The 19,566-nt window shown below is 42.6% G+C and overlaps 1 protein-coding gene across 3 annotated transcripts in view; it reads right to left on the bottom strand.

Annotated features, from left to right (window-relative positions):
- The window catches only part of Uso1 (USO1 vesicle transport factor), an 81,895-nt gene that overhangs the window by 6,412 nt on the left and 55,917 nt on the right, over positions 1 to 19,566 (bottom strand). For 2 of the 3 annotated variants that reach the window (XM_013151910.3, XM_063249403.1), the window contains 8 exons: positions 16,706 to 16,917; positions 15,253 to 15,273; positions 11,758 to 11,868; positions 11,179 to 11,297; positions 10,892 to 11,073; positions 10,326 to 10,447; positions 6,440 to 6,578; positions 5,023 to 5,186 (listed from right to left, as the gene is read on the bottom strand). In XM_013151910.3, the coding sequence (XP_013007364.1) occupies positions 5,023 to 5,186; positions 6,440 to 6,578; positions 10,326 to 10,447; positions 10,892 to 11,073; positions 11,179 to 11,297; positions 11,758 to 11,868; positions 15,253 to 15,273; positions 16,706 to 16,917 (1,070 nt within the window). The remainder of the gene's footprint in view (positions 1 to 5,022; positions 5,187 to 6,439; positions 6,579 to 10,325; positions 10,448 to 10,891; positions 11,074 to 11,178; positions 11,298 to 11,757; positions 11,869 to 15,252; positions 15,274 to 16,705; positions 16,918 to 19,566) is intronic. The other variant, XM_003469380.5, reaches the window with a different exon arrangement.

Genomic DNA, 19,566 nt, shown 5'->3' on the forward strand with positions numbered 1-19,566 from the left:
GTGCCACTACGGTGTGCCATCTTCTCTGTACAAAGGAAACACTGCGGACATCCTGCAAACCCGACAGCCTCTGCTAATGGTGATGTGGGGCGGATGGAGGTCTGACATTAGGCTCTGAATGTGAGGCACTGCTAGGGTGGCTTTCCTCAGAATGGCCCACTCTGTACCCCAAGATACACAGTTATTTTGCTTTTTCCTCTTTTACTCAGCCCAAGTTCATTCTGCAGAGCCCATTTCTCTCACTCTTCACTTTTACTTTTCCAAATAAACTGCCGCTATTTTTTTACTCATTTCATCCAGGTCTCTCAAGAAGAACCTAGAGACCAACTTCAGAAGACCTGAGTACCATAAAGCTCAGTAACGTTCAATGGTGAGGCACTTTTACAAGGAGCAACCTGGTAACACTATTTGGCATAGCCTGCCGGCAGGAGAAAAACCCAATGTGTGCACTTCCTGCTTTTCTCTAACATGTACAAAGGACTTTTTCTCTCTCCAGTAGGCCAGAGAGCTCGAACTAAGAGACTCTTCTCACAATGCCCAGAGAGCTGTTTGCTGCTTCTCTGCCTGGGGCTGGGGTAGGAGAATGCACACCTTTTGTTTTTCTTCCAGTCACTTTGTGTTCCTTTTTCTTTTGGTACCAGGAATTAAACTCAGGACCTCGTACATGCCAGGCAGGGGCCATGCCGCTAGGCTGCACCCCAGCCCTGGCCCTGATTCTGCTTTTTCTTTTTTTCCTCCTTTCTTGTGAGATCCTTGTCATCTGCACTCTTGTTTGCCATTTCTTTCTGGAAACTGACCGGGTCTCCTATGACCCTAGAGTTTACAGGCCTTTTTTACTTGGTTTGTGTTTTACTTGGTATGCTAGGGATAAGGGGGACCCCGGGCGTGGCTGGCAATGAAAAGCTCAGAGACTGCACAGAGTCAGGCTGCGACACGAGGGTTTATGTCAACTACTGCCACTGCTTTCATTGGTTCATTTTCTTAACAGGCTAAGCCCATTCTGGGGAACAATAGGAAGGAAGCTCCTTTCTTTTTGAATTATGTTAACCAGCACTAGGGTTCTTTCCCATATGGAGGAGGACAACTTGTCAGCTTTAGAGGAAAATGCTTGAGGCTTCTGCAGGGCAGAGAGATACAAGGGAGCTGTCCTTGGCTGACTGGTTCCTCCCGGTTTAAACCCCAATCTAGGCCTTTCACTTCCTGGCTGGATTTCTTTTATTCAAGTGCAGATAATTTAAAATCTATGCATGACAGCCTGAGCAGGACAAGTAAACAGTATTTAAAATTCAATTAAAGAGATGAGTATATGAAAGCAGAGCTATCTCTATTCTTAACTTTTACCATAGGAGATAAGTTTCCCAACTGGCTCCACTCTGGGTAAGTAGAGTTATTAAGAGATTCTAAGTACCAGCTGGTCACCAGCAGGCTCAGAACACAAGCAGTCCACGACGGACTCACAGTGCTAGCTGGGCCATCCAGGGGTACACTAAGTGGCTAAGGGAACTGGCTTGGGAAAAAGTTTCATCCATTCCTATCTTGTGGGTGTCAAAGGGCTAGGTAAGACCGACAAGTGGCTCGGCCCCCTCCTCCCTAAGGAATTAATGGGTCCAATAGGGAGGAAAAAAAATCCCCAGGGGGTTTCCTTCTGTGCATAAACATGCTAGGATCACCCAGCCAGAGATGTCCGTCTAGTCTGCGTGAGGCCTCACAAGGAACATTCTGTGGATGGAACTCTCAGTCTCTCCCTTCTGCATGGGATGCTCGCCTACGAAATCAAGATCTAGTTGTCTCCTCTCTACAGGTTCAGGCCAAGCTAATAGGAAACCTCTTGGACCTCCCCACCCCATGGATTTCACCAGCTTCGCCAATGGGCCGTATTCCCAATGAGGGGGATAGTTCTGATACTGGTGATCCAAGTCAGGCACAGCTCATCTACTATTGCAATACAGTTTGGGTCTAGTGCAGACTAGCAGGTGTGGGAGATAGGTACACAGTGGTACTCTATGCTGCCAGCCTGCTCTCTGGTTACAGCACTGCTGCTTAGAACACAGTACGAGGTGCTCAGTGCTCAGCTTCCGTACTCTATCAAAGGAAACACTCAGGAACTGTGCTGCTTAGTGTTCCCCAAGGAGGAGTGAACTACTCTGGATGAGCCTGTCCTGAGACTCCTACTAGTCTCTTGGGGAATATAGGTCTCCCTGACCTGCTTGATGAGACCGAGTGGTCTCCTCAACCTCCTCACAATCCCCAGGTCAATAAATCAGGTCCCATTTTTCACTTACAGATGCACAGGAGGGAAAAGACTATGCAAATGAACAATGTGCTTTAAAAGAGGCAGGAAATCTCCCAGGAAAGGTTATTCTCTCCCCAACAGAACCACGCTGGGACTGTAACACTAGTGGGGGACTAAGAAGGATGCCTGACAAGCTAACTGCTCTTACCAGGAATGTGAGTGTTTCAGGGTGCAGGGCTGCGTCTTTATGAATATAATAATACAGGTCTATCTTCCAAGGAGGCAGCAGCACTAGTCGCACGTCATTTCACCTGTAATCAGCCCCAGGTGTTTGGCACAAGCTATAGAAATCTCAGATGGGCCCACAGAAACCTTTAGCCTAGGTGCCGGACATAGCCTTTTCGGTGTTTAGCAGCAGAGCCTCAGAGGAGGGACAAAAGAGAAAGGCTAAGATTACAGCTGTTGCAACCTGCAATGGTTTAAGCCCATCAGGTAGGTCATCCAGGAAAAACCCAAGGACAATTGAAGCACTGTTTCAAGTGAAAGACTGCGAACTGAGGCACACAGCTCCACCCCGTACCAGCCTGGAGCCTGTCTGCGCATGGGCAGCGACAGGGCCTGACTCACGCACTGGGGGCAGACTGTCCCTGCTCCCAGAGAGGGGCCAGGCAGGCAGGAGCCTTGTCTCCTGCTCTGAAGACTGAAAGGCCCAGGGAAGCCTGCAGCACCCATCGGCAGACAGCACCACCTCCTCCAAGGACCCTGGCTACTGAGGGTGAGCCAACTCAACAGCCTCATTCTACTCTGACTCACTTCTTTAGAAAACCTGGATCTGCAGCTATGGAAGGTCAAAGGAACCCCAGTTAGAGATTCTTTGCAGCTGCACTTACAGTAGAAGCCTCAAAACTCATGCAGAGACAGAGGCGGACAGTCCAACTCCTAGCAGCTTACAGCTGTTCTGGAGACAAAAGGTCACCTGTGGTTAACTTGTGGCTTACTATCTAGCCACGCTCTTAGACACCTCTGAGGCCATCATAAAAAGCCGCACTACTATCAACCCTGGTTCTCTGATGCCTGCAGCCCAGGAGTTAGCCACTCTTGTGAACAATTGACCGAGTGGGCAGGACATCAGCGACAGCCCTCCCAAGCCCAGAGGTGTGGTTCTCCAATGCAGTAGCTCTGCCCATCATCTATAGAGCACAGGCAGAAACGCTGTGTCTCCCAGGAGCTCTCCATGCTCCCTAGGTCTCAGCCACGCACTGCACTGCTAAGGGCACCAGACAGATACCTCTGAAGTCTCCTTAGGAAATCAAAAGGCTGCAGGGAAGCAAAGAGGGCGGCCTTACGGCCCCTTATCACTCTAGCCTTATTTCCAGCTCCTGTGGAGTCATCAGGCCAGTCTTCACCCCCCAGAAAGATAAACGGGCCTCAGGATAAGAGAAAATTGAAAAAGGACTCTCATGTTAGAAAACAAACTGGTCCTTCCTCAGGGGACACAGCGGAAGGTTACAAAACACTTCCTGATTCCTTCTATACAGGAAGAGAGGCTACACTGGAAATGGCCACTTGCATTTTTCACTAGACTCAGATTGGTCACAGCCACCCCACAGACCCGCAAAGCTTGCTGGCTCCATGCCTGCAGGAACTCGGGCAAGTCCAAACTGCCCCTTCATTAGAATCTTCCAGGGGAGGGGCACACACTCTGGGAGAACTGCCAACTAGACTTTACCCACAGCCCACCACGCGGAAGGATTTAAACAGATGCTGGTCCTATCTGACACCTTTATAAGCTGGGCTGAAGCCTAGCCTTGCCCTTCAGAAAAGGCTACCAGGTTAGCCAAGGTGCTTCTGAAGGAAATTGTCCCCAGATATGGACTACCCCAGTCTCTCCAGAGTGACAACAGACCTCCTTTTACTTCCCAAATAACTCAGCATGGCAAGGCCTTCAGGAATAAAGTACCACCCCCAGTCCACTCTGACCTCAATCTCCTGGAAAGGGAGAGAGCCAATCACACTCTAAATCCAGCTCTGGGGCTGGGGAGTTAACTCAGTGGCATAAGCACCTGCCTTGCAAGTGCATGGTTGTGAGGTTGATCCCTGATACCAATAAAATAAATAAATACAGCCAGCTCCGGCAAAACTTTGCCAAGAGACACCAGAAGCTTGGCTCCAGCAGCCACAAATAGCACTCAGGAGGCTTCATGACATGCCCCTAAACTGGGTTAAGTTTTAGCCCATTTGAGATGGAGATATCACAAAACCAACCATAAAATAAGTTCAGTTTCCAAAGAAAGGAAAGATCACCAGAGCACACTGTACACATGTAAACTGTACTTTATGGGTGCTGACATCAACAGTTTACTTTTATATGCAAGGTAAGATTTCAACATGGCACGTATTACCTACTGCTTCTCCAGAATTAACTTACACTTCTCCCAAGAAATTTGTAGAGCATAAGCAGAAAGCTGGTATTTACTGAGCCATTTCCATGTCTCATGCCAATGAGCCAGACATGACCTGGCTCCAGCACAGGACCTAGGTCTCAGGGGCCGGCTATGGGTCTGAATTCAGTCAGAGAAGACACAGTGGAGGCCAGGCAGGCTAACTCGAAAGCTCAAGCTCCAGGACTCCCCTGTGCTTCCCTGGCCTGTACGCCCCAGCACAGCAAACGGGGCTGGGATGCAGTGCAGCACACATGGGGCCCTGGGCTCCATCATCAGCACCCCCAGAACAGCAATCAAACAGAAACACAAGAAAGCAAGACTGGGAATCAGTCTTCATCTACTTACCAAATTTTCAATCAAAGAGTCTTTCTCAGCCAGCTGGCTTTGTAAACGCTCCTGATTACTTTTCAATTCTTCTATCTCTTCTCTCAATCGACTCATTTCTTCTGGCTGAATCCCATTTACCTGAGCCCCGTCACTGGGCAAGCCTTGAGGCTGACTGTCTTTTCCTGTTAAAGACACATACAATTGGGAAAGCCATCATCAAAGATTTTAATTTTGAGCTAGAAAATTTAAACGTAAGATTGACATGGATCCCTCCTAGCTTGGTTACTTGGCAGCACTGTGGTAGCCACGCTTCATCTCTGCAGAACACTGTCCCAACAGAAAGTGAACCAAGAAAAGACAAAAAAAAAAAAAAAAAGAAAAAAACGCAATGCTTAGGGCTGAGGGTTTAGCTCAGCGGCGTAAGCGCCTGCCTTGAAAGCAGGCAGTTGTGAGTTCGATCCCCGGTACCGATAAAAAGGAAAAAGACAAAAAAAAAAAAAAAAAGAGAAAGTGAACCGAGGCAGACGGCAGTGTTTCTGAGAGGAAGTCAGCATGGTCTTAGCTAAACTGGGTGCCTGGCCCTCCACAATTAACTATGATAGCTTCAATTTCAGTTCTTTCAGTGACTGTAAGGGGAAAGTAACATTCTTTTGACAAAGGAGCAGTCTGTGCTGAAGTAGCAGATAGATTACTGGCTAAAGTAAGGAAAAGAGAATCCTGTCCCCCTCGTATAAATAAAATGTTGTACTTCCAAGGAACCAATACTCCAATCATCACTAGCTTTACAGGATGCCGCTCTTTACAAACACGTGATTGCTATTTGCCAGAGAAGAACTACAATTTATACGCATGACTTCATCTAATTCTCAGATGACACAGATGACATCAGCTCCATCTGCAGATGAGGAAAGATCAGACCACTGCCAACTGGCCACATGTCATAATCACCAGGGGAGCATTACCAATTACCAATGCCTACACCAGCCCCAGACCAATTAAATCAGAAGCTCAGGTGGGCTCTGAGTCAGGGCCAACAATCAGTGGGTCAGATAATCAGATAATCAAACAGGAAACAAGGTGCTTGGATTCAAATTTAAAGATCAGCCTTAATTTCTCTTAACTAGGGGCTGAGGATTTAGCTCAGTGGCGTAAGTGCCTGCCTTGTAAGCAGGTAGTCGTGAGTTCAATCCCCGGTACCGATAAAAAGACAAAAAAAAAAAATTTTTTTCTCTTAACTACCAAACCATTTTTTTAAATTTTTATTAGTACTCTGTGCTGTACTAATTCACTGCAAGAACTGATTCATGTACATACAAAATGTTTTGCTTTAAACTTTGATTTATATGTTTGTTACAGTTAGTCCACAGAAACAACCTGTTTGACTTGTCCCCAGAGTACGACTGGGCACCTGTCACCAGTGACTAGTGAAACTTACCCCGCTGGACTTTCAGAAGATTGTACTGATCCTTCTGCTGCTGAATCTGAGAAGCTTGCTGTGTGACTGCTGTCTGCAACTGTTCATTTTGACATTTTAATGTAGAAACCTGGTGCTTTAGCTCCTCTAGCTGTAGATCCTGTGAAACAAAACTTCATTCAGGTACTTTAAATTCACAGTAATTGGCACTAAGTAGATTAAAATTAGAAATGTGGAGGTAGGTCATTGGGGTCAGTGTGTAAAAGTCCTCAGTACTCCCAAACTCATGCAATACCTCGGCAGGAATATATTAATACATGCACCAAAGCCGGCTGACCTGAACTATGCGCTATCACTAGCAGGAAGGGGCCCATTAGTCAAGACCAGGGCACACAGCCTATGGCCTCACTGCAGCCATGGGGTATCAGAGAAAGCCTCCACTTTACAACCATCAGCCAGTTAAAAATTTATACCCAGCTACTTCAGAAATGATGTATGAATAAGTATTATTTTCAACAGTAACAGACCAATCAAAGAGTAACAGCGACAATTACAGAACATTTAAAAGGTTGGAGAAAATGCTTCCAATTTTCACCACTGTGATACAATGAAATTTCATGTCTTTATTTCCTTCTAATTTTTTCCAACCCATGTTTTTTAAACTTGTCATAATCAGTCCATATATAATTTTGTTCACATTTAATTTACTTACTGCGTTAAGTTTTCCATACTTTCAAGCAGTGGTTCTTATGATCATGACTTTTAATGCTCACTTATATCTGATCAAGTAGCTCAATGTAAACTATGTTAAATGTGTTTAACCTTGAAGTTGCTTTCTATTTTTTAAAATGATACGTATCATTGCAATAAATATCTCACTCCATATGTTTTCCTGAACTTTGGAGAATTTTCTTAGAATGAGTTTTCAAATGTCATTCAAAACATACGAATGTTTTACAGCTCTAAATGCTTGTTGCCTAATGCCAAGTAGCATTTTAGGTGGTAAGAATATATAAATTCAACGTTTTTAAAGGTAAGTCCTTATGGTAATTATGGCAAATCACTCTTCTCTCCTTCCAAATCAACTGTACTTATTATCCCAGCGTAAGCTACATCTCACATTAAATATACCACATTTATCAACTGAAAAAGACACTGTATTTGTATCAAGACACAGACCAACAAACATGGATGGTTGGATAATTCAAATTCTGGTGACTCAAAGATGATTCTAAGCTTATTAATTTGCTTATAACTTGAAATGCTGTTATATGAGGCTTCCAGTCCTTCAAATTTTAATCTCGATAATGGATTGTAGGGAAGGAAATAACTCAAAGAGGTGCACCTGCTCCACCTAGTGGGCATTTGCCACCTATATATTTTTATGATGTGGGGCTTTTAATGACATCAGTAATCTCATTTTCCAGCTAACACTATAATATTTTCTAGAGCCTGAATTAGGATATACACCATAAGAGTTAGCCAGGTGTGGTGGTGCACACCTGAAATCCCAGCGCTCTGGGAAGCCAAGACAGGAGCATCGGGAACTTGAGCCCAACCAGGGCAACTTAGTGACTGAACGAGGCTCTATCTCAAAATTTAAAACATAAAAACAAAAAGAAGGGCTCTGGGGAAAACAGTGCACTGGGAAGGCCCTGAGTGCAGAGGTCAACCCTCGACACCAGAAAAAAGACAAAAATTAAATGACAACAAAACCCAAGAAACACAAGGTAGAGGAATGCAATGGAGGTTTAAGGGGCTCAGCAGATTGCAAGTAAGGGAAGTTCATGGTGCCCTGAAAAGAAAGTGTCCGCTGCTGATTCCGGGCATGTGGTTTCAACTTGACTTACTACCCCTCCTTGAGGTGGATTTATGAACAACAATCTAGGAATCCAAGCAGCCAAACTGATAAATTTGAAATTTAATTAGCTGAGCTCAGGACCACTCTGTATACCGACCCCTCTGTTTCAGAGTTCAAACAAGTGGTCCTGACCTGGCAAGTTATAGAGCTTTTAAAACAGAACCAAAAAAGACAGTCTGTTAGAAACAGTTTAGCTACAATCTTACATTAATTTTTGGTTGACACCTCTATCCTGCTTCTTGTATTGAGCAGGTTAATTTTTCTCTTGTGGGTACAGCTCATTCTGCTTTTCTCGTGGGATTGTACCCCGAGTAATTTTCCATCCTCCTGAGTCACATACAGGGCACTAGTTATATGGAGGGCTCAAGATGGCATCAGGTATAAATCAGGTCTTCTCCTCCTCATAAATCTTACCCCTCCTAATAAATCAGGTCTTCTCTTGCACCATCTAACTGAACATTATCTATTCAGTCACCCACGACAAAAATGTAGGGGTCAGACCTACCCTTTTCTGCACCTTTACACCCACATTCAAACATGAGCAAGTTCTCCAAGTTTTAGCATCTTTAGCTTCCATATCGCTCAAGTACGAGCCCTGCACACCATCTTGTGTGATCTTTCAGTCTCCCTAACACACACAGATAGGAAATCAGTCCCAATTTCCAAGAAACCTGGGCAAGCTTAAATTCTCCAAGCCTTACGTTCCCCATTTACCTTAAACTGAAGGGACTAACTAATCATAAGGGTGCAGTGAAAATTACACAAAACAAGAGATTAAAATGTGCTACCTAAACTTCAGAAGACAGTAAAGTGGGGAGCCATTATCACCACCCTTGTCACCATCACCAAATCCCCTCCCCTTCCCTGCCACAATGCTTTCCCCCTGGGTTCCCTGCTCCGGCTCCCCCAGCCCAAGTCCCTCCCTTACTCCGGCAGGAGGGTGCCCACGTACCTGCCAGCACCAGCACCGCTGGACTCGTGCTGTGTGTCACTTCCTCTCATGCTCAGTGCTCTTCTTCATGGTTTATGCCCATCCATCCTTTCAGAACTGTTTCTGTTCTCCGCAACGCCCTGGCCCTGCCTCACTAACCAGGCACCTTCCTCTCGGTGCTGCCGTACTTCTGGTCATCATTGTCACTAGGCCCACTCTGCCACAACATGTGTAGGGTGACCAAAATATACATGGAATGCTCAAGTCTAAAAAAAATTACAGGAAGAGCCACACTCCCGCTCATCCCCCTGGAGATCCTGCCCCTTGCTTCAAAGCCACTTATCCCATCATCCCCACCACTGTCCTCTTTAGTATCTTTAAAAGGTTTGATCAAAACTACAGGGTTGGGGCTGGGGATTTAGCTCAGCGGCATAAGCGCCTGCCTTGTAAGCAGGCAGTTGTGAGTTTGATCCCTGGTACCAATAAAAAGGAAAAATACTTAAAAAAAACCCCCAAAAAACACAGTGTCTGCGGCTGCTGAACAGCATCCAAAAGAAAGGCAGGCTCACGACGACACGACAATGCATTTCATGTACCTTACTTACTGGGGCTGATACCATGCAGCTGTGGCTCTTCCTCAGTCAAAATGACCATGACAGGGAAATATTTCTAATCCATTCAGGCCACCGAGGCAGCCACAATAGCAAAGATAAAGACACAAAAGAGGACTTTCAGGACCACTTCCAAACTAGGCAAGAGTGACAGGACCCTTGTATTTGAAGTGAGGGGGATGATCTTGAGGAAGGTTAATGGCAGAGTGTCTTTTACTGCAACGCAACGTAAACTACGCTTTCAGCATGTTTCCAATCACAATTCTCATGCTACCATCACTTATTTACAGGGCTGTCTCTCCTGGAACTGACACAGGCACACGGCTGGCTCACGCTCTTACCCACGACATCCTGCATGCTACTGAGCACACACTAGATACTCAATCGCTGAATATTCAGAAGCTTTAGAGCTTTCTGCACCCTCTTCCATTTGAAGTGCAAGGAGAAGTTTCTCCTTCCAGTGAAAAGGACCGATCAGTCAGAGTACAATTCACCAGTGCTCACCTGCTCACGAATCATATTTTTGTAGTGAGTCACGATATTGTCATGCTGTTCTAAAGTTTTCTTTACCTCTTCCTCTTTTTTATCTTCCTCACTGGACTTATAAATAGCCTTAGTTATAACGCCTGTAAAAGAAAGCATATCTATAATTTGTGTCTGTCTGTTTGTGTCTGTGGTTCTGGGGATCGAACCCAAAGCCTCGAGCCTGCGAGATCCACACTATGCCACTGAGCTGTCTCCCAGCCCCGTCTGAAACATTTTAAATTCTACTTGATTATTAACGCTTAATGAGCAAAAACAGCTAGCCTAACACAATGACAGGTCACAATCCTCTTTCCAATCTTACAGGGCTCCAGATGGAGGGGGAATAGGGCGGGGAATCTGTAACTCTGCTTGTGAGAGAATCTCCATGTACCCAGAACCATAGTTACTTTTTTTTTTTTTTAAATCGGTACTAATAAAACTCACAACCGTGCACTTGCAAGGCAGGTGCTTATGCAGCTGAGCTAAATCCTCAGCCCCACACAGTTACATTTTAATGAGTATCAGTGTGTACCTTCTTGCCTTACCTTCAAGTTCTTTCACCAGCTTTGTGAATTCATGATCAAATATCATGTATTCTGGACTGGGAAAGTTTGGCTGGGGTTTCTGTGATGCCCTGGAGTATAATTCATGTTTGCTAATAAATCCTAGCTTCTCTATGAAATTCTCTTTGCCAATCCTCTTCTCTATTAGTTGCTTTAGTTTCTCTCTAAAGACAAATACATTGAGATGGTTAAGAAACAACACAAAAGCCTAACAGCACATAGCAGCTTGGCCTCCCACACTTTAGCAGAGAGAACATGCCCTCACTTACTTCAGGTAGGTCTCAAGCGAGTTATCGTTGAAGTATATTGAAATGCCCAATAGAAGGGCACATAAGCCTTGCACCAACTGCTCTTCTTCCCCAAGATTTTCTGCAATCTGTCCTGTAAGCTGAAATCCTTGTTAAGGAGTCCAGTGATTCAAAACACATGAAATACTTCATTTTGCAATTTGAATGTAACATATTTCATGTAAGATTTCCTACAGTAAATTCTGTATGTATTCCAAGCCAGGATCACACATCATGCATATCTCTCTCTCTCTCTCTCTCTCTCTCTCTCTCTCTCTCTCTCTCTCTCTCTCTCTCTCTTCCAGGATCACACATCATGCATCTCTCTCTCTCTCTCTCTCTCTCTCTCTCTCTCTCTCTCTCACACACACACACACACACACACACACACACACACGGCACTCACGGGAGTGTCATGATAACCATAACAATATAAAAACTGCCATACCAAGAGGACGGTGGACAATTCAAACGTTTTGGGGCTAGAACCACTGACTGGAGAAGAAACTGAAGTGGTGTAAGACAGTGTTCACACGTGTGTTACTAAAACACAAAGGATACGAATGGCACATTGGCTGTATTGTGCAGGAAATGTGTCACCGCAATGGGACAATTGCTCAACCATGTACACAGCAATATTAGCAAGCCAACTCGTGTCTGTATTTTGCTTCCCTGCAATAGGAAAATGGCAGAAATCTCCTTCCATTCATTTTTTTTTAAAAGTTAAAGTAGCCCAAGATCTCTTCACATCTGCATGAAGAGACTATCAACATGATGTAAGAGATGTGTCAGGAAGCCTGATTTAATAAATGGTACGAGAAAATACAATCTCATATCCACCCCAGGCCACACTTCCCAAAATCAAACAGTACAGAAATGAGAAATGATTCATGTTTGTAAACATGCATGGGATTATTTAAAACACTATTAGTAGAAAAAGGCTGAAGGCTTAATTAGAAAACATCATGATATGAAGACTTCAAAAGATCTAACCCTATTAAGATGTTACAGAAACTTGCATGTCCGAATGTTTAAAGCAAATTCTTGATAAAAGAAAAAAATGTAAAACTTCATTCAAAAAAGTCTCCTGAACCATGCAATCAAACTCCAGGAGAATATATTCTCAAACAAGAAAATTAAACAACAATGCTATGAACTCAGTGACAAATCAGATAATGAGAAATCACAAACATAATCAAGGGGAAAGTATTTAAATTACCAAGGTCCTTGAATCACACTAACTATCCTGTTGTCTAATATAATATAAAATTCTGTAAGTTAGCATGTCTAACAAAATTGTGGTTTTCTAAATTTTAATATAACATACTTATGTCCCTTATATGAATGTTTTCAATGTTAATTCGCAACATTGCCACTGTCCATGTTTATTTTTTAAGAAAAAACAAACCTTGTTTGAAATAATACAGTATAATGAAAATCAACATAGTAATGTATCATCTTGGAGAAACTTTTCAAGACATATCCATCAGTTTATTATTTAAAGGTCTAAATAAGCAATAAATTTATCGTAACATCACATTTTAAAGATTTCTACCAGACAGGCTAACTTCATGAACCTTGATGACAATAGCTTCTTCTTCCCAGAGTCTACTTTCAGGCATATTTAACAATGAGTTGAATAAATTCCCACTGGATCCCTTGAAATGATTTGCTATGTAAACTTTAATATGTTTAGGTTTTACATGCTGCATTCATTTCTACTTTTCCTCACCTCTGCTGTCATTACTATGCTAATAATATGTCTTCATACTATGCAAACTGAAAAGCAAAAATATACAGTCATTCTTCGTTTATTTTGTTTTGCTTTTTGTTTTTTTTGAGACAGGGTCTCACTGTGCAGTTTGGGCTGGCCTGGAACTCACTATGCAGCCCAGGTTGGCCTCAAATCTTGATGTGGTTCCTCTGCCTCAGCCTCCCAATGCTGGGATTACAGGTGTGTACCACCACACCCAGCTATAGCATTCCTGACTATGCTGTAGAAAACTTAAGATATTCAAGTTAAAAATTCTACTGTTTTACTGATCTTACGGTTATATAAAAACAGCTGGCTTCTTAGAATAATCATCTGTAGCTGCCAAATACATCTATACTACATAGAGAATCATTTTGTATATTCAAAAAGAATCCACAAAAAATTCCAATAGTTTTGTTTGTTTTTGCTGTTGCTTTTTCTTTCGGTGCTAGGCATTAAACCCAGGAACTTGGTGGTAAGCGTGCTCAGCCCTAAAATAGTTTTCTTTTTTTCCCAGAACCAAACAATATAACTCTCAATACAGAAAATCAGAAAATAATTAAAGACACTGTGAAAAAATGGACAGGAGAAACGGACCCATTTACAACATGGGAATTTAGTATATGAAGAAGATACCATTTGAACATCAGAGTATTACAGATAAATGATGCCACATAAACATCCATGTGTCACAGATGGACTTAACCACTGCTGGGGAAGCCTGGCACGATGGCACATGCTTGCAGTCTCAGCTACTTGGGCGACTGATGTAGGACTGCATATGGCCATGAGTCCCAGGACTGACCCCGTCTCAAAAACAAAGAAATAAATAAAACTAAAAAACAATAAAAACTTAGATTAACCAGACAGATACCTAGAAAAATAGTCAGTGGATCCCTACTTACGTGGTTTGTTGAAAAGATTGGAAGAATTAAACAACAACAAAAAAACTTGAAAATCATGGGATGAAAATATTGTACATTTCTTAAAATCTTAAAGTAGGAAAGCCTTTCTAAATCTGAATTAGACAGTCAAGTAGAAGTCATTAGAGAGAAGTCTGAGGGAACACTCAGGTCGCAAATGACATACCGGAAAAAAACTATCTGTAACTCATCAAAAACAAAGGTTAAAATTCGTAACTATAAAGTAGCCAGAGAGGAGAAAATACTTCTCCATCTCTGGGGTGTGTGAACCATGAAGGACATTTGAAAAAAAAATTTAAAAAGGAGGGAGGTTGAAATTATCATTTGAGAGCACTGAGGATTTAACTTATTAAAAACCACAGGTTTTATAGGATGAAAGAAAACTACAAATAAATATTTGAGGCTGAATCATCTAATTAATCTCAATATAAACTACTGTCTGAATCATCTAATTAATCTCAATATAAACTACTGTCTTACCCATTATATTTTTAAAATAAAATCCCTCTTGTTCCTAACAAGTACACATCAAATTTAATATTTTGTACCATGAGTAAAAATATAAAAAGCTGACATTAAAAGCACTACAATGAGATTCCAGCACAGTATGGTCAGATTCCTTTCCTACTTGGTGGCCTTTGGGGACGAAGACTTCCTAACAAAGGGGATGGGACGTTTTCTTGGATGACAAAATGTGTGCTCATACGTGAAGATACAGCTCCTAACAGGATTGCAGGTACCTCACGCTGAACAATGAAAAATGCCTCGACATAACATGGGAATGAAGAGACATGCATTTTAAATAAAAAAAAAACAACAACAAAAAACCAAACCAAACAAAAGTAACTCTCTCCCCCACACAGCAAAAATCAAGCCCCCAATGGAAATTGTAGCATATGTATTTTATCAAGCATAGTCCATAATATTTAATTTAAAAACTTTAAGTTACAAAAATTATACTTACTATGGACATTCATAATACTTTCAAAGAAAAGTCACATCCTTGCTACACTTATTAACTACAGACAAATTCTTCACCCTAAATTTACTTCCTTCAAAACGGTTTCAGGGAAATCAAGGAGCAAGCTTGGGGGAACCCCCCCCCAAAAAAAAACAAACCAAGGAACCCAGAGAACACAAGCACCCCAGGAGGAAGCACAGATCTGCAAGTTCAAATTCTCATTCCCCAGTGCTTAGAGCCACCACTGCGAATCCCCCGGGAAAACAGGACAGCCACTCAGGACAGAGACTCACTTAAACACGAAAATGTGAGTAGAATGCAACTTCACACAAGCAGTTAAATCAATCAGCAAAACCCAAGACAGAGAATAAGCCCTGCTGTGAAAGGAAAAGGCCTAGGCCTAGCCAAGCAATACATACCCGTCTGTCGATTTTATCTCCCTGCAAATTACACACCAACAGTTACTCAGCAGCACTCTACCTCAGAAACACCCAGCCACAGAAAACCTCTTAAACACTCACAGGCCCGCTCTACAGACCCGACAGTAACCTGGGACACTTCTCAGAATTTACTGTACACAGATGTGTGACTCTGCAGCACTGAGACCTCGGGGGATGGGGAGGACCCCACATCCCGAGGACTCTGCCTGTGTGTCCACGGTCACTCTGACATTAAGGTGCATCTGTGTGCATGGTGATGGTGCTCAGATCGCTAACTACTGTTTGGCTCTAAGAAAGATGTTTTAAACAGACCAACATGAGAATGCCGAGTATTAGGTAAGTAAAGATATGAGAAATGAGGTGTCGCTTTTTTAATCACTAAGATGTAAGTTTTCAGCTGAAGTAAACTGATTTAAGCAACATTCAACTCCCTGTTCAATGTAATTAACTTTTAAGCTTTCATCTACAACTTCTATGGATGGCACTGACATTCATTGTTTAAAAGCGCAAAATAAGGACCAGGGCCAGGGGTGTAGGCTCAGTGGCACATGTATGCTTGGCATGGGTGTATGCTTGGCAATGCATGGAGGGCTCAATCCCCGGTACCATAGAAAAAGAAAGAAAAAAAGGTTTAAAATAGGGGGAAAATTCAACACATGGCAAAATTACACACTCGAGAAGGAGATAGCACATTATCATGGGGCAGTGGGCTGGACCCAATGGATATGGCTATGTCAGACGAACCCCACGTTCATCTCCTGAGGGACTGCGAATGTCTGTGGGTTCCCAGTTTTGGCACAGCATATACCTTAACTATTCTGCAGGGAGGCTGGTGTGTGAGGCAAGTCACACAGTGAGTGACACTCCCAGTGCCCCAGCATCCACCCCCAGAGACTTTGTTGTTTTCAACGGAAGCCTAAAGCAAGATGAAGATGTTTGGTCATGCCTTTCGACACTTAACCAGGCAGGTTAAACGCACTAGGAACCTGAAGTCTGGGAACTTAGACATAATGCGCCTGTATCTGTGCTGTGTAGCCACATCTGCAGGCCCTGCTGCTCCAGTCTCCTTCTCTTCCCTGCCACCTGCTTGGGGAACAGACAGGGTAAGCAGGCAGACATAACCTGCACTGATTTTTCCTTTTCTTATAAATGTTCTGAGTTATGAAAATGCCATGCAAGAGCACTATGAATGATTTTGTAAAATCCAAATGATAAACATACTTTTCTGTCCAGAAGTTGTATTCTCATCATGATACAGATCTTGTAGCTATCTGTAAAAACTACTGCTATAAAAATATTTATTGCTCTCACCCCATAGAAAAGGTTGCTAGTTACAATTAAATGCTACAAAGAGAAGTGCTTTCTCTCCTGTTGGCCCGACACTGGCACCCCAGCGGCAGCACTGCCCCACAGGAGCCGGGCGCCTCCTCACCTGAGCCAAGATGTTGGTGCACTGCTGCAGCAGGGAGACGGGTGGGTTGCCGATACTTGTCGCAAGCTGAACCCTGAGCAACTGTTCTTTCTGAGTAGCGTTTTCTTGCAGAGCATGGGCAAGGGCCACCGCAGCACACCAGTTCGAGAGTGAATCAGTAGAAAACAAGCCTCCACACAACAACTGCCCTGCTGAGACAGAGCTCCCTGTTGCTGCAAAGACGACAGTCAGATGACAACATAGAACAATACATTAGGTCTGACTATGGAAATCATCAAAGACTGAACACAAAAAAACCTCAGTTTGTTTTCTACACACAAATAATACATTACTAAATACTATATAACATTTGTTAGTATTAAGTGACATTTTCAAAACAAAAATCTGCTTTATAAAACAAAGTGATGAGAGAGCTGTCTTAGAATTAAAGTAGAAAAAAACTGGGACTTCCAGGAGAACATGGTGGATAGATAACAGCAGCTATGGAGGCTCTCTGAGATAGCCAGCTTAGAATCCAGGAATGGTGCGGTGTGAGGAGTCCTAAGCAAGGGGAGATATACCCTGCCGACCCAGGAACGAACTAAGCTGAGAGAAACCAACTCGAAATGTAATCCCGGTGCTATAACCAGAACAGATAAAATCTCAGCGCAGAAGCTAAAACCTACACCTCTGGAAACTGTGATTTGAATTTCCTGCCACCGCTGCTGCGTCTGAATCAGCATTGCAGGGACAGAACACGAAAGCTCTGAGAGTGGGAATCGGCAAACAGAGTTGAGAGCGGGACTGGCAGGGAGCCCTGCATCAACCTGCGGTGAGTGAGAGGAATGGGGACCCTTCCATAGACCAGGAGGCTCCAACAGAGGAAATTCTGGGACCAAGCAGATTACCTGGAATAGGACGCTGCAGTGACTTTAGTCGCATATTCCCCTTACAAGCGGGATTGTGGGGAGTGCTTGGCCCGGGTGACACCACGGATTAAGATCCAATAGGATCCAATCCTGAAAACACTGATCCAGGAAAGGTTAATGCAAAGGAGAATGAGGACAGAAAACATGCAATATCAGACACGGCACCAATAGACATAAAGTGATATCTCCAGAGCCTCATAGACGAGTTCAAAAGTGAAGTACTTAACAAAGTAAAGCAAGATGTAAGTAGAATAGATAGAGAAATGCTAAGTACCGCCAAAGAAAAAACAGATGGTGGAATGGAAGAACAGAAAAAAAGGGGAGAATTGTTTGATGGAGAAAATAGAGAAAACATAGAATACATGAAGCAGGTTCAAAGAGATTACCAGGAAACTAAAAACTCTATAGAAAGCTGGCATAACAGGTTGAAAGAAACTAAACATAGATTATCTGAACTGGAGGACAGATTTGTAATGTGGGAGCATGAAATTAAACACTTCTTAAAAATAACAAAAAAACAAACAGCAACAATACAAAGGCTAGAAGATGATAAGAGGATCTATAACTTAAGAATTAAGAACGTAGAGGAAGAAGTAGGGACACAAACAAATGAACTACAAAGGCTATTCACAGAAATAATCCAGGAGAATTTCCCTAATTTAAGAAAAGGTAAAGATACTCAGATGTATGAGGCATACAGGACCCCAGCCACCTACCCAGCCACCTACAACCCAAACAGAGTTACACCCAGGCATATAATAATCAAAATTCCAGAAATTCAATATAAGAACAGATTATTAAAAGCCGTCAGAGACAAGCAATGGATCACTTACAAGGGAACACCCATCAGAATTACAGCAGACTTCTCGGCACAAACCATCAAATCACGAAGTGTGGGGGGGGGGAATAATTCAAGCTTTGAAAGATAATAACCTCCAGCCAAGATTGATATATCCTGTACAACTGTCCCTAGAAATTGATGGAAAAACAAGGTGCTTCCAGGATAAAGAGGAACTAGGGGAATTTGCAACCACCAATTCAACACTACAGAGATTACTGCAGGACATTCTAAAAAAAGAAAAATTCCAGGACTCCAGAAACAGTGGCAGAGAGGCCACAATGAATGGAGCAGAAAGCAAAATGAAGAAGACAAACTGATAACTAATGACAGAAAAAGAGCTCAACAGAAATGAGGCAGAGAAGGCTGGATGGTAGGAACAGCTATTTTGGAGAAAACAAGACATCATAATAGCTAGTGCTGTGTTTTGAAGTCCCATCAAAATGTTGTTCTTCTGTCTCCCATTGGTCTTAACATGCTATATCTTATTGGATTTTATTATATGTGGTAATATAAACAAAAAATTTTATAGACAAGGAGATTATACAGAAACCATTGTTTATTTTCTGTTAGTTGGTTCTAAATACCCTGTAATACTGTCATTCTCTTGAATGGTTTTACATTCTCTTGATATGTTTGATGCTACAGTATGTGAAATTATACTCAAAGATTTCAAGGAAAGAGACACTATGGTAACTACTTTTACATCGGGATATCTTGTGGTGAAACCCTATTTTGCTTAAATGGTTATGTTTTGACCTGTGCTGTTTTGTTATGTCCTCTTTTATCTCAATCTCCTTTTTTTACTATTTACTTTTTTATATTTACCTTTTTAATTAAGGAAAAATAAATTAAAAATAGCAGGATTATATTAGTAACCCACTTGCTTTCCTACTAACTTGATCTGATACCCTGTATTGCTCTCACCATCTTGTTTGACTGATTTTCCTCTAATCTGTTTTGCTTGATACTACCAAGTTCAAGAGTATAGGCAACAACTGTGAAGACAAACTATGACGCCTATTCTGGTTTGACTATTATCTTTTGAAGTCCTGTAATGTCTCAAATGTTTTGGTTTTATTGATTTTGTTCTTTACTGTTTTGTTCAATTGTAT

The sequence above is a fragment of the Cavia porcellus genome, unplaced genomic scaffold (genome assembly GCF_034190915.1).
Source record: "Cavia porcellus strain 051 isolate PalLab524CR breed Dunkin Hartley unplaced genomic scaffold, mCavPor4.1 scaffold_5, whole genome shotgun sequence".
NCBI lineage: Eukaryota > Metazoa > Chordata > Mammalia > Rodentia > Caviidae > Cavia > Cavia porcellus.